Below are 13,477 nucleotides of genomic sequence, written 5' to 3'. Positions count from 1 at the left end.
CAGGTACCTATTGAGAGTGTGTATTGAGGGCTGAGAGTATGAGCTGTTGAGATGAGTTGAGTGACTGCTGCCTTGAGAGGTTTTACTTGCTTTTATTTATTGTTGCACTTAGTTGTTATTTGTTGTTGTTGTTGTGAAATTTCTGGAAGATTCATATCTGTCTTACTTGAGCTCGAACTGATTTGACTTATACCACCGGATTTGAAAGCATGTTCACCCTTTACTGAAAACTTTTGAAATCATCTGTATTTTTTTATAGATCATCACTGCTTCTCAGTTCCTTATTTAATTTTGTTACTTGCTGAGTTGGTTGTACTCATGCTACACCCTGCACTTCATGTGTAGATCCAGGTGTGTACGGTTCTGACGGTCGCTGAGTTCGTGCGCGAGCTGATTATCGGAGACTTACGAGGTAGCTTCCGGCGTCTGTAGTCCTTGTTTCTCCTTTCTTATTATCTTTTCTCTCTTGTATTAGCATTTGGCACAGACTGTAGTAGACTCTGTTTCTAGATTTGTTGATAGATGCTCATGACTTAGTGACACCCCGATGTTGGGCTATCATTCTGCACTTGTGTTTTGGATTTTTACCCCGTTATTTTGTAAAACTTCAGTTAGTTTAATTACTTTAGCTCACTTCTGTTATATATTGAAAGCATATTGAGAATGCCGGCTTGCCTAGTTCAACGATAGGCGCCATCACGACTGATTAGGTATTTGGGTCGTGACACTAACCACCTAGATAATAGAGAATCTTGGTAAATCTTTATTATTAACTTGGAGACCAAGTCTGTAAGGAAGTAGAGTTAAAAGTGGATTTATTTTAGGAAAAAAGATCATATTTTTCCTATACTTACTTTATTCTCTAGTGTTAGGAAGGAGATCTTTAAGGGATATATTTTGTACGAAATTGATGAAAATTAAAACAGGTTTCTTACTGGAAAAGAGTTAGAATTGGAGTAGGAAACAAATAAGGAAAACAATATTGTCATATATGGTAAGTTCTTTATGAAGTAGGTCTCTTATTATTTGTTTCCTTTTATGATTTGGAATCTGTATACTACTTACGTGTTACCTATATGTAATCCAAGTTTACTTCATTGTAGGTATACACTTCTATTATTTCTTTAGAGAAAATTGAGAGAAAAGTGAGAAAAAACGAATTTAAAATTCTAAAGTGGATATTGAAGGTTGGAACGCACAGAAGAACTAGACTAGAGAACCTGTTCCTTGATACATTGTCAAATTCATTGTGTCTAGTCTAGTTAATTGTATTAGGCTTGTGAGTTGTAATCTTATTTTCTTATATAAGAAGCATTTCGCGGGGGTTTTCTCTGTGAGAGAACTCAAATCTTAGGCTAGAGTTAGCTTGCGTTTTTTGCTACAATCAGAGTAGTTGTAGGTAGTCAAGTGGCTAGGAATGAGTCTTTAGGTTATAAGAGTTTTGTAACCGGAAACTACTCGTTGTTTTAGTGAAGTTTTTATGATAAATCCCAGAGGTGGCTCGTGGTGTTTACTCCCTTGAGAAATGAGGTTTTACACGTAAAACTCTTTTGTGTATTTGATTTTGCACTTTACTATTTCAGTTGTTTAACGAAGGAGTATATATAAGAACCAAGTTCTTATACATGTATCTAAGTGGTGCACCACACTAACAATTGGTATTAGAGAAGGTTTTTAGTAATAAAGTCTAACACCTTGAGACATATTAAAGATAAGTGCACCACCTGGAATGAATGAGGGATAATCTACCACTCGTCCACCATTATTTAATGGCCAACATTATAGTTGGTGGAAAAATTACATGATAATTTTCTTGCAAGCTGGAGACTATGAATTGTGGGAAATAGTTACTGATGGACCCCTAATCCCTACCAAGAAAAGTAGGGACGGACAAACGATGCCTAAAATTAAGGGGGAATTCAATGCTAAAGATTACAAGATGTTGGAGAAGAATGCTAAGGACATCAAGATACTGGCTTGTGGACTTGGTCCGGGTGAATATAACAGGATTTCTGCTTGTTCCTCAACAAAAAAATTTGGGATGCCATTTAAATTGCTCATGAAGGCACTAACCAATTAAAAAGGGCCAGAATTGAACTCCTTATGAGACAATATGAATTATTTTCTATGGATGATAGGGAGACAATAAAGGACATGCATGCTCGATTTATTCTTTTTACTAATGAACTCCACTCTTTTGGTAAAGTATTTTCTTCTAAAGAACTTGTCAGGAAAATCTTGAGGATAATGCCATCTTCATGGGAGAATAAGGTTACATGTATCCAAGAAGCATAGGAGCTAGAAAAATTGACAATAGATGAACTTATTGGAAACCTGTTGATCTATGAGCTTCGTACGAATGATCAAATCAAGAATGAGCCAAATAAAAAACAAAGTTTAGCCTTGACAACAGAAGTAAGTGATGATTCAGACCTTCATGAGGAAGAACTTGATGTATTAACTTGCAAGCTAAAAGAGTTTTTCTGAAAGGAAAGAGCAAAAACGAAGAAAAAAACAGTCAAAGGACATGGTCCTTGAGTGTTTCAGGTCCCCAAATAGGCCATTTGACAACAACTTGAGAAGAGCCATGCTAGTAGCCTTTTAAGATATTTCCGATGAAGAAGCAGAGGGCGAAGGTGAAGAAGATGGAGTTTTTGCTATGATGTCCATGAGTGACTCAAACTATGAGAATAAATCTAATGAGGTAAACCTTTCTGATCTCAAATAAAACATTCATGCAATGTCTAAGAAAGAATTGATGCATGTAGTGCTCTCTTTGATGAACAAAATTGATAGGCTGAGTTCTAATAATGATCAGTTAATGAATATATTTTCAAGTGTTAAACTAGATCCTTAAGTCTTGAACATAATAATGATGAACTTGAAAACCAAATAAAAGATCTTAAGGAACAAATTCACGTTCTTAAAACTGAAAATGCAGCACTCAAACTTGAAAGTATGAAATCAAATGAAGTACTAAATAAAGATAAGAAATTAGTTAGTGAGATTCAGATTTCCCTTAAAAGGAATAAAAAAAAGACAAAAGAAAAATTGTACATTAAAACTGAAAAGAATAGATTACTTGAAGAGAATATGAACAAAGCTAATTATGACTTACCAGAATCACTAAGTGGAACAAGTCCTCAGATGCGCAAAATTGGCTGAAAGAAAATCATAACAGGAATAAGACTAGAATTGGATATGAGAAATCTTTGTATAAGTTGGATCCTAAGTATGTGAAAGTTCATAAAAATAAGTTGTATACACATGGTGATAAAACTGATCACTTCAAGGATATATCAATTGTTAGATTGAGTGCCTTTATGGATTACTAAAGAACTTGGTTCGTTACCTTACTCCTTAAGCGTAAGCAAAAATAAACAATAAAGTAAACACAATAATTTTTATGTGGAAAATCACCCGGCTCAAAAGGTGCAAAAACCACGATCTACCACGTAGGATTTTAGCTTCAACTTCATTAGAATAATGAGCCAAATGTATCGATTACAAATATGTAACTCAATATTGTCTAATTCTTCTACTTCAACTATTTGACTTATAGGTTACTCTAACTTTTAAAATCAAACACTCACTCCAACTCACTAATTGTATATGACACTTTGATTACAACTCGATTTTCTAAAATACATTTGCTAGATTGACTCAAGAAGAACACAAACACTGGTACTCGACTTGAGTATAGAAAATGTAGTTCTTAAGTTGATGCGCAAAAGGATAATCTCAGTAGTCCAAAAAGATAGTATTTAAACTCCTTGGGCTCCGAGATCTTTTAGGAGTCCTATGCGTAGTCAACTTCTCGTTTGATGGGACTCCTACTTCTCCAAGGACTCCATAATTCTTGGAACTCTTATCTCTTAGTTGTGAAAGCATATCTTCTTGGACAACAACTCTTATCATGTTTAGCAGTCCTCTTCCAACGAACTCGGACTTGAGTAACTTTGTGATAAAGTTACTGTCTTGTAGGAATGTGCAATCATCAATATCACGACTCAAAATCCAACTTGTCATGATGGCACCTAACACAACCCGCTAGGTAAGCCAAATAACAGTAAACACAATTTAATAATAAAATTAAGAGTCAAAAGTGAAATAATTAAATTTTTATACACTCCCCAAGGACTGATAGTACAAGTCATGAGCCACTATGATTTAGATTTACAAACTGAAATGAGAAATGATACAATATTTGTTTGAAATGTACATGAATAGAATCTAAAATCTAGAGCTACCAAGAACTAGTGGTAGCAACAATCTGGAACGCAGGTACATCTTCAATGCCAGCTCCCGCCATACACAGCAACATCAGCTCCAAAATCTGCACGCAAGGTGCAAAAGTGTTTTATAAATACTATCGACCTCATGTACTCAATAAGTAACAAACCTAACCTCAGGTTGAAAGCAATGAGGAGCTCGAAAAATGGCCATAGTCCAACATCAATAGCCAACGTAATAATATAATGAAAGTAGTAAAGTAATAACTCAAAAGATATTATGCTCAGCTCGTGCACAGTTACGAAAAAGTAGACATGTTTTTCAAGTACATCAATAAAGCCCAAATCTTTCACCGGAGTCACCATAATATGAGTATATCAGAAGAACTGTGATTTTTTCCAAACTTTCAACAACAGATAAAATATCTCGTTATCACATAGCATGAGAAAAATACATCTATATTCCTACATGTCAATATGCATGTCACGTTATCAATTATCATATACCGTCTAGCCATGAGGAATATATATCCCAATGCCTACATGTCAAATGTACATGTCAAATCATGAATGTCACAATACCGTCTAGCATGAGGAAAAATACATCTCTATGCCTACAGGCCAAGTATGCATGTCAAATAAATGATTTAACGGTGATATTCCTAGGTACTCTCACCCTCAATATACTCAAGTTGTCTGTCTGAATTGCCCACTTCATCACACATACACAATCAGTCAGCACTGTACGGGTGCTTGGCTCATAAGCCCCTTCACCGAAGCACGTGTATATATAACACCGTGCATACGCTCACTGCTGGTATGTAAGACTCTGGAGGGGCGGATCCTGCCCAAGCGCTAATTAAAAGCCTGTAAGGCCTGCTGCGGCGTGCAACCCGATCTACAATAATAAATAATAGTCACAAAGCCAATATGGCTTGCTGCAGCGTACAGCCCGATCCACAATAACACTCACAACACGGCTATCAGCCCCACCTCAGTCATCAATCTCCCAAGTCTCAAGGGCTCACAATCTCGTACAACTCAGCCGAAACAATGATAATATGTGAAGTAATAGTGAATGATAAATAGAGACTGAGATATGATATGCAAATGATGAACTATGACTGAGTATATAATTGCAATTAAAGCAGATAACTCAAATCAACAAAAATAACCTAATTAGGTCTCAACTGGATAAGCACATAGCCTAAACATGATATCTAGCATGAATCACATCCCAATTACTCTAACAAATAGGAATTTCATAGATAAAAAAGACTGGATAGCAACACAGTACAGAAATCAACCTGGTTCATGTTTACCATGGTGCACGCCCATGCGCCTGTCACCTAGTATGTGTGTCACCCCAACATAACACCAATAACACGTTTCATAGGAATAAATACCCACAATTCCAAGTTTAGAAGTGTTACTTACCTCGAACAAGCCAAATCCAATACCGAGCAAGCCAAACAATACTCTAGAAATGTCATCCCACACGTAACAACCTCCGAACAGCTCAAAACTAGCCAAAAGCAACTCAAACGCATCAAATAATGCCTAAGGAAACAATATCAAATGATAAAGGTCGAATCTTTACACATTTACTCAAAATCAACCAAAAAGTCAAAACCAGGACCGCACCACGAAACCTGATAAAACTCATAAAATCCGACAATCCATTCAATTACGAGTCCAGCCATACTAATTTCACTCAATTCTGACTCTGAATCGATGTTCAAAGCTCAACAATTCACTTAAGGTAGGTTTACACAAAAATCCTAATTTCTCTTTTGAAATCATCAATCAAATGCCAAAAACGAAGATCCAATCACGGAATAAAATTAATACCGAGTAGAAAATACTTACCCCAATCCATGTGGTGAAAATTGCCTCCAAAATCGCAAATCCGAGCTCTATAGCTCAAAATATGTTAAAATGTCTGAAACTTTCTAAATAGAGTACTTATAATCACTGAACATCAATACCCATCGCGATCGCGGGATATCCTTTGCGATCGCGAAGAACAAATACAATTGCCACCAAAAATGCTCCATGCATTCGCGATACTACACACGCGAACGCGATGACCACATACATCTATACTATGCGATCACGACGCAGCTTACGCGAACACAATGAAGAAGTCCTAGCTCTCAGCTCAACTCTATGCGAATGCGATGCCTCATATACGAACACAGACACTAACCAACACAAACCAACGCGAACGCGTTCCTGATGACGCAAACGCGAAGAAGAAAATTACTCAGCACTAGAATTCCTCTACGCGATCGGGAGCCTGCTTCGCGATCGCGATGCTCTATAGACACACCAGCAATCAACAATACAACAACCATTCGAAATGATCTGAACTATGTCTGAAACTCATTCGAGCTCCTCGGGACCCTATCTGAACATACCAACAAGTCCCATAACACAATACGAACTTACTTGAAGCCTCAAATCACACATAACACCATCAAAATCACGAATCACACCTCAAATCGAACTTAAAGAACTTTTGAACTTTCAACTTCCAAAACTCGTGTCGAACCATATCAAATTAACTCGGAATGACCTAAAATTTTGCACATAAGTCCCAAATGACATAACGAAACTATTCTAATTCCTCGAACTATAATCTGAATCTGATATCATCAAGGTCAACTCGCGGTCAAACTTATGAATATTTCAAACCTTCAAATTGTCAACTTTCGCCAAATAGTGTCGAAATCTTCTAGAAACATCCAAATGTATATCCGGGCATACGCTCAAGTCCAAAATCACCATCCGGACCTAACGGAACCATCAAAACTCCAATTCGGGATCAAATACACATAAGTCGAAGTTGGTCAACTCTTCCAACTTAAAGCTTTCTAGTTGAGAATCATTCTTCCAAATCAATAACGAATCATCTGAAAACCAAAATCAACAATTCACACAAGTCATAATACATATCATATGCAGCTGCTCAAGATTTAAAACAGCTTAACGGAATGCAAATGCTCAAAACGATCGGTTGGTTGGGTCGTTACAATCAACGTTGAGGACCTGATTCTTAGACCAGTTAAGCAGCTACGTTTATAACTTGGTTCTTAAAGCATGTCCTTTGAATAAACTCTGTTAGTCATCAAAACATCAGTACTCAACACATGATTGTTCTAATGTTTTGAATCTCGTGCATTGTTGGCAATTGTGTTTCGAGAGGTAAGTGTCCTTTATGGGTCCGTTCTGGTCGTCGTTAATATGATTTGGTTGTTTGGAAGTCTGTTTTGTGGTATAAGGTATGCAAAATAGTCTCTCTCTTTTCTTTTTTTTTGGGTCAAAACAAAACAATATTCCAAGTCTTTTCTCGGTAAAGTAAAATTTCCAGCTTTTATTCAAAGATAATATCCTTGGGGTTGTCAAATTGAAATGTGCAATAATAGATTCAACTGACAAATTTACAGGTTATGTATATATGTACAATGTCTACCTATGACCTATCAAACAACAAAATGCTGCTAGGAATTTACATAATTTAATTGCTAAACCGGCTAGAGTGTGACACCATCTAAATCGCAACAAAGTTGTGGGAGAGCTTTTCAAACTGAGATTTCATTAAATCCCCAAGAGATCGAAAAGAACTTCCACGTGTCATGGAGCCTGTGGCTGTTGTTGTCGTCGTTGTCTCGTTATTCACAGCAACATCAATTTCGCCCATCTCAGACTTCATGGACTTGACAAACTTCATGTCAATATCATTACCAGAAATGTCTCTTATGTAGAATGTATGTCTTGCCTTCCCTCCCTCTGTTGCTACATCTGCTCTAACAACAGCTAGGCCACTCTCTCTAAGAACCCGAGTAATATCAGAGAGCAATCCTACTCTATTGTTGGCACATAATTCTAATCGAATTCCCTGTCAAATAACCAATTAAAAACATGATGCTCAGAAAGAAGTGGACTGACTATGAGTTAAATTAAACCAACTATTACTATATATATGATATTGAAGAGAAGACAGACCTCGCAAGCCCTTCTTTCTATAGCAGCTTTCAAGCATTTTACTACTCTTTCTTTCTCACTCTCTGTGCTCATTGCATATCCATCAACATGCCTTATGAAATATTCCTGTGACGTCAAAAATTTCATCAGCATATATATATTGTGTATTATATTTTCGCTAATCATTATTATCTACGGCTGATTAATCTCTAAGAGGCCAAGGTCACACCATCCTCGTTTCTATTACAGGCACCTATATCTCGAAAAGTGGCCTACATGACTTATCAATCCATATGGAACAAGTCTAAAGGTGATTTTATTTTTATTTTCGAAAGACTCAAGATTTATAAGGAAATCACTTTGAAACTCTCATCTCCGCTTTCACTATGTGAACATTTTTTCAATATTCCTAAAGCAACAACACTTGAGAAATATAAAAAGAAGAGTGAACCCATGATTATGAGGTGCCAAAGAATTTTTTTTTTTTTTTTAAAAAAAACAAGCAAAAGAAGAAGACGAAGTACCTGAAATGCACAACCTCCACGAGAATCAACGGAAGCATGGAAAATGACATATTGCATATCCGTAAGAGTGCAAACAGTATCAAACATGAGCCTCCTACGGTCCTTGCACTGAATAGAAACTATTGAATATCCTTTCTCATCACAATTCTCAATGCAAACACTCAATATTTTCTCTTCCTTATCATTAATGTCAGATCTTGGAGACCCCATTCTTGGAGACCTTATAGGCTTTGAAATAGGGCTTTCAAAGTCGCGAACAGAAAGCATAAGTTGATGTAATCGACGTTCAACATCGGTCACAGTGCCTTCTCCTTCAGGATTAAGGCCATAAGCAGTCTTCACTTGTTGTTGATTTCCACTTTCTTCATTGGTTGTTGCTCGGAGCACAGTGGTTAGGTGATCTTCGATTGCTAGCAAGCGATCGTGGTCGATAGGGGTGTCTGTATATTCTTCTGAAATGTAAACAACGCAAGCTAAACGTGCATTATGGCTCCATGCATGTGCTTCCACAACGTTACAGTGGAGATCAGCTAGGGCAGCTGATATCTCTGAAAATAACCCTGGTCTGTCTCTTCCAGTCATTTCAATAGCTCTAGGCTCAGGAGGAGATTCACATTTCAAAATATTTCTACTTCCTGACTTTGATTTGTGTATTCCCTCCCTATTTGCACCAATAGCCTGCATGTTTCTTTCGATCAGTGATATGGATAAAAGTTTTAAATTGTATACATTGTTTAATGATTTTTTGTATTAGCGGTGTAATTTTAACTAGTTATTACTCTATTGCACTATACATAAAATCAACGCTAATAAATAGGAGAGCATAACATTTATATCTATCAACGTTATTTTAACAATCAAATTAAGTTGTTCTATAGACCTATAATAATAAATAATTGTGTTTAGTCATTCTAATTTGATAACCTAAGTAATAAAGTATAAATAACCAACCACAACATGTTAAAATATAGAAGTAAGTATGCAAAGTAGATACTCATGGTTATACTCTCTTTGTTTGTTATAGTTTAATTTGGCCCAATGATTAATAAAGAATGTGAAAACTTCTAAAAGTTAATATCGCTAATCATGGGATTTAATTGTGTATTATAGTTTAGTTCGAAACATAAGGATTTGAGTTCTTCAGCCAAAAAAAAAAGGATTTTAGTTGGAACTTTTATGTATGATTATATTACCTGCTGAATATAGTTGATAACTCTCTGATCAGTAACTTTGTTACCGAGCGCATCTTTAACATGAAAGACTGAAAACAAGCATTTAAAAGAAACATGTTAGATCCTATTACATTCTTATTAATAATATAAATAATGTGAATGTATATTATGTCGAATACCATCCATGAACCATCCAGCATCTGAAGATATATAGCCTTTCAATATAATTAAATTCATATCTGTTAGCACTTGCACCACTTCCAGTAGAAGACCTTGCTTATTTACACTATCAATCTGCATGTAATACGAATGGTTTGTTACAATTAAAACTATTTTGCTTTCATTTTCCCCTTAAATTAACAATTTATTCTTCATCTCGAAGAGAAATTTTATAATAATAAAAAAAACTTTACCTTCACTACTGTACAATTCTCTAGGCTCTCATTGTCAATAGTAATTCGGCATCTATATACGAGGAGAATTAAGTTAAATCTATTGAATTTTTGTCAAACAGAAATTTTGACAAAATCATTTTGATCACTTACTTTGGGCCATTTATCCTCTCAGCTAGGCTATCAAAATCAGGATCAAAATATGGCGAACAAACACGGTTCATGCCTTCAAACTACAAAATAGGTCATGCGTATAAGTTAACCACAATAATAATAATAATAATAATAATAATAATAATAATAATAATAATAATAATAATAACAATAACAATAACAATAACTACTGGTGACCAACATAAAAACGTGATGAAAACAAGGGAATTATGAAAACAATAACAATGTTGACAACAAAAATGATGACAGCAACAATTTGAAAACATAGACGACAAAAACAAAAGCAACTAACAATAATAATAGCAATATAATCTTAAGATTCAATTGTTCCTGACTAGATTTTTAGAAAATAACTTCATAGAAAAATCATTTATTCCTTTTTCCTTCTTGCATATCTCAACTGTTGTTGCAGTTGAAAAGATGTGTAAATATACTTTTTCAAATAAGAACATATGACAAGAAACAAAACATCTTATAACAGTGGCTGACCTATTTTTGTCTCTACTCTCTTGAAAGTTTATGTGGAGATGTGATAAAACAGCTAGAGAAATCCCTGTTAACTAAATAAGGAATAAAAAAGGAGGAGATAGATGCCAGTGAGAAGTCTAATCCCAATATGTTTTGGAAAAGGCAGAGAGATGGACGAAACCAAATTTCTGTGCTCTCTCTCAGAAAGAAGAATGGAAGAAAATACACTATATAAAAAAACTATTTACTATCCCTATAAAATAATAACGAATTATTAGAGATATTGTGTTAAAATTTGCTAGTGAAGGAGAGTATGCTTAGAAGAAATTAAAGAAGAAAAATGGGTGGTGGAAGTTTAATTTGGGAAATAGTAAGGTGAGATAGGTAAAGAAATGATGTTTAGAACTCAAAAAATATAATCCACACAAAATTGTAAGTTTAGGCCACATCTCTTATTGAATTGATTAAGTCATCTTTTACCAAATAGTCACTCAGTCAGTCAGTCAATTATGTCCCTTTAGCCATCCACAAATTACTCCTGATTTTTTGGAAAACCCCCTTTCTATAATAGGCATTACGAAGATGGAGCCCGACCAAGCATGCATGAAACCGAAAGAGGATCAAGAATTAAGGATTGTAATTTTATAGTCCATTAACTACATATCATCTCCTATGCTTTTATGTTTGTGGCTTGAAATCCATCTCGGCTTTTAGATGAAACTGAATTGAATGCAGAGGCGGATGCAATGTATCGGCAACGAGTTTAATTGAACCAATACTTTTGACATAGAGCATAAATTTATATGTAAGAATTCATTAATGTTACAATTAATAACAATTTAAAGTCATAACTTTAAAAAGACAATGAATCCAATGCTAAAAACTTTAAAGATTGAACTCATAAAACTTAAATTATAGATTCGCCTCTGTTTGAATGAGTTAGCGGGAAAGCCAGGGGACTGTAGACTATAGTTGGAGCAAACACAACGCGACATCCGCGCAAAAAGATTTACGAGCAAGATAAATTACTTTAAAGGATATATAATTGTTAATCAATATACTGGATTTTCAGGAGAAAAAACTCATTAAAAACTCATTTTGAATGTTAAAAACGCTTACGGGATACAATTTTGATTACGTAATTGATTAGTTAACTTGTTTATACTAATCGCGTATTGCACGATCCGACACCATAATGTGAAATAGTTTTATTACAAGGGTAGTGTAAATCTTTATAAACAGTCATTTCAAATGACTTCAATATATCTGGAAGCAAATTGTGAAAGTGATTGGAAGAAAAAATATATTACATAAATAATATCCAATTTATAAAGAATGAGGAAAGAATGACATATCAGTTAAGAGTTTTAAATAGGCATAAAAGACCATTTCAACTTAGTCGGAAGCACATCTTAAGATTGTTAATATTTGTATTACTATAATATAATATAATATTACGTAACAATAATTTTCTGTAACATAAAACAGAAACAAGAAAAACATAAATAAGGCTAAAACTGAAGATTATCAGAAATCGGAATCAGTAAATATATTTCGTACTAAAATCGAGTCCACTGAAGGCACAATGTGTTCTTAAGAAAATTATTCCCCTCAAGTACCCGAAGTGTTAGAATATTATCCTCCCAGGATAGAACGATTTAACTCACCAGAGTATCGGTATCAAAAGCGCCGGTGAAACAGCGAACCACTTGAAGGCGGTAAACCATACTGGAATTTAATTGTGCAGAAGAAGGAGAAGAAGTTCAGAAAATTTTGTAAGGAAAGATTCTGGAATTAAGGCATATTTATAGCCATTTTTTAGCACTGTTTCTGAAATGTTTGCAATCTTTCAGAAACAACCATGGCTGTTGGAACAGGCGGAAATGATTCCAGATTTAAAATATTTCGGAAAAATAAACTTAAAATAATCCGGGAAAGAAACGGACCGAGTCGCATCGCTGGTTGACTTTTAAACGGGTTGACTTTTCGTTAATTAATTAAATAATTAAAAAGAATTGTCCAAAAAGATTAACCAATCGATCTTTGACCAAATCCGAAGCTGAGCGAGCGACGACGGCGCAAGACTTACTTTCTTTCCAACCCATTTAACACCAAGGGAAGTGCTTTCTCAATATAAGCACATTCCCTTTTCTTTCCACCACCAATGAGAGACAATTATTTTTTCCAAAGCATAAGGGAGCTCACTTTCCCTTCACATTTTTTTTCTCCATTTCTCATTCACCAATCTTTTAAACCCAACAATCCCCATATGAATGGTGAATGGCTATAAGACAAAGGAATGCATGGACGAGTGTGTGATTTACATGCAAGGATTAATTGTATCTGGATAAGTAGGTTTTCCATTGAACTTTCTGTAGTGAACTTATATCAGATATACTCGGTCAATCGGTAGATTTTATATCTTTGAACCGTTGAGCTTTGTTGTATACCTAGACAACATAAGACACATAATCAACCCTTAACCATCTATGGTTCTCACGGTTTTATTCGTTTTAGCCATGAACAAC

The 13,477-nt window shown here is 35.1% G+C and overlaps 1 protein-coding gene across 1 annotated transcript; it reads right to left on the bottom strand.

Moving 5' to 3' along the window:
• Positions 1–7,606: 7,606 nt before the first annotated feature.
• On the bottom strand, positions 7,607–11,190 carry LOC107813631 (ACT domain-containing protein ACR2). Its single transcript, XM_016638913.2, has 8 exons — positions 10,971–11,190; positions 10,461–10,540; positions 10,329–10,380; positions 10,095–10,209; positions 9,937–10,004; positions 8,744–9,421; positions 8,241–8,345; positions 7,607–8,133 (listed from the first exon to the last, which is right to left on the bottom strand). The coding sequence occupies exons 2-8, from the start codon at positions 10,529–10,531 to the stop codon at positions 7,786–7,788; spliced, it is 1,437 nt and encodes a 478-aa protein (XP_016494399.2). The 5' UTR covers positions 10,532–10,540; positions 10,971–11,190; the 3' UTR covers positions 7,607–7,785.
• Between the last annotated feature and the right edge of the window lie 2,287 nt (positions 11,191–13,477).

This window comes from Nicotiana tabacum, chromosome 17, assembly GCF_000715075.1.
Source record: "Nicotiana tabacum cultivar K326 chromosome 17, ASM71507v2, whole genome shotgun sequence".
Classification (NCBI taxonomy): domain Eukaryota; kingdom Viridiplantae; phylum Streptophyta; class Magnoliopsida; order Solanales; family Solanaceae; genus Nicotiana; species Nicotiana tabacum.
This window is presented reverse-complemented; position numbering and strand designations above follow the sequence as displayed.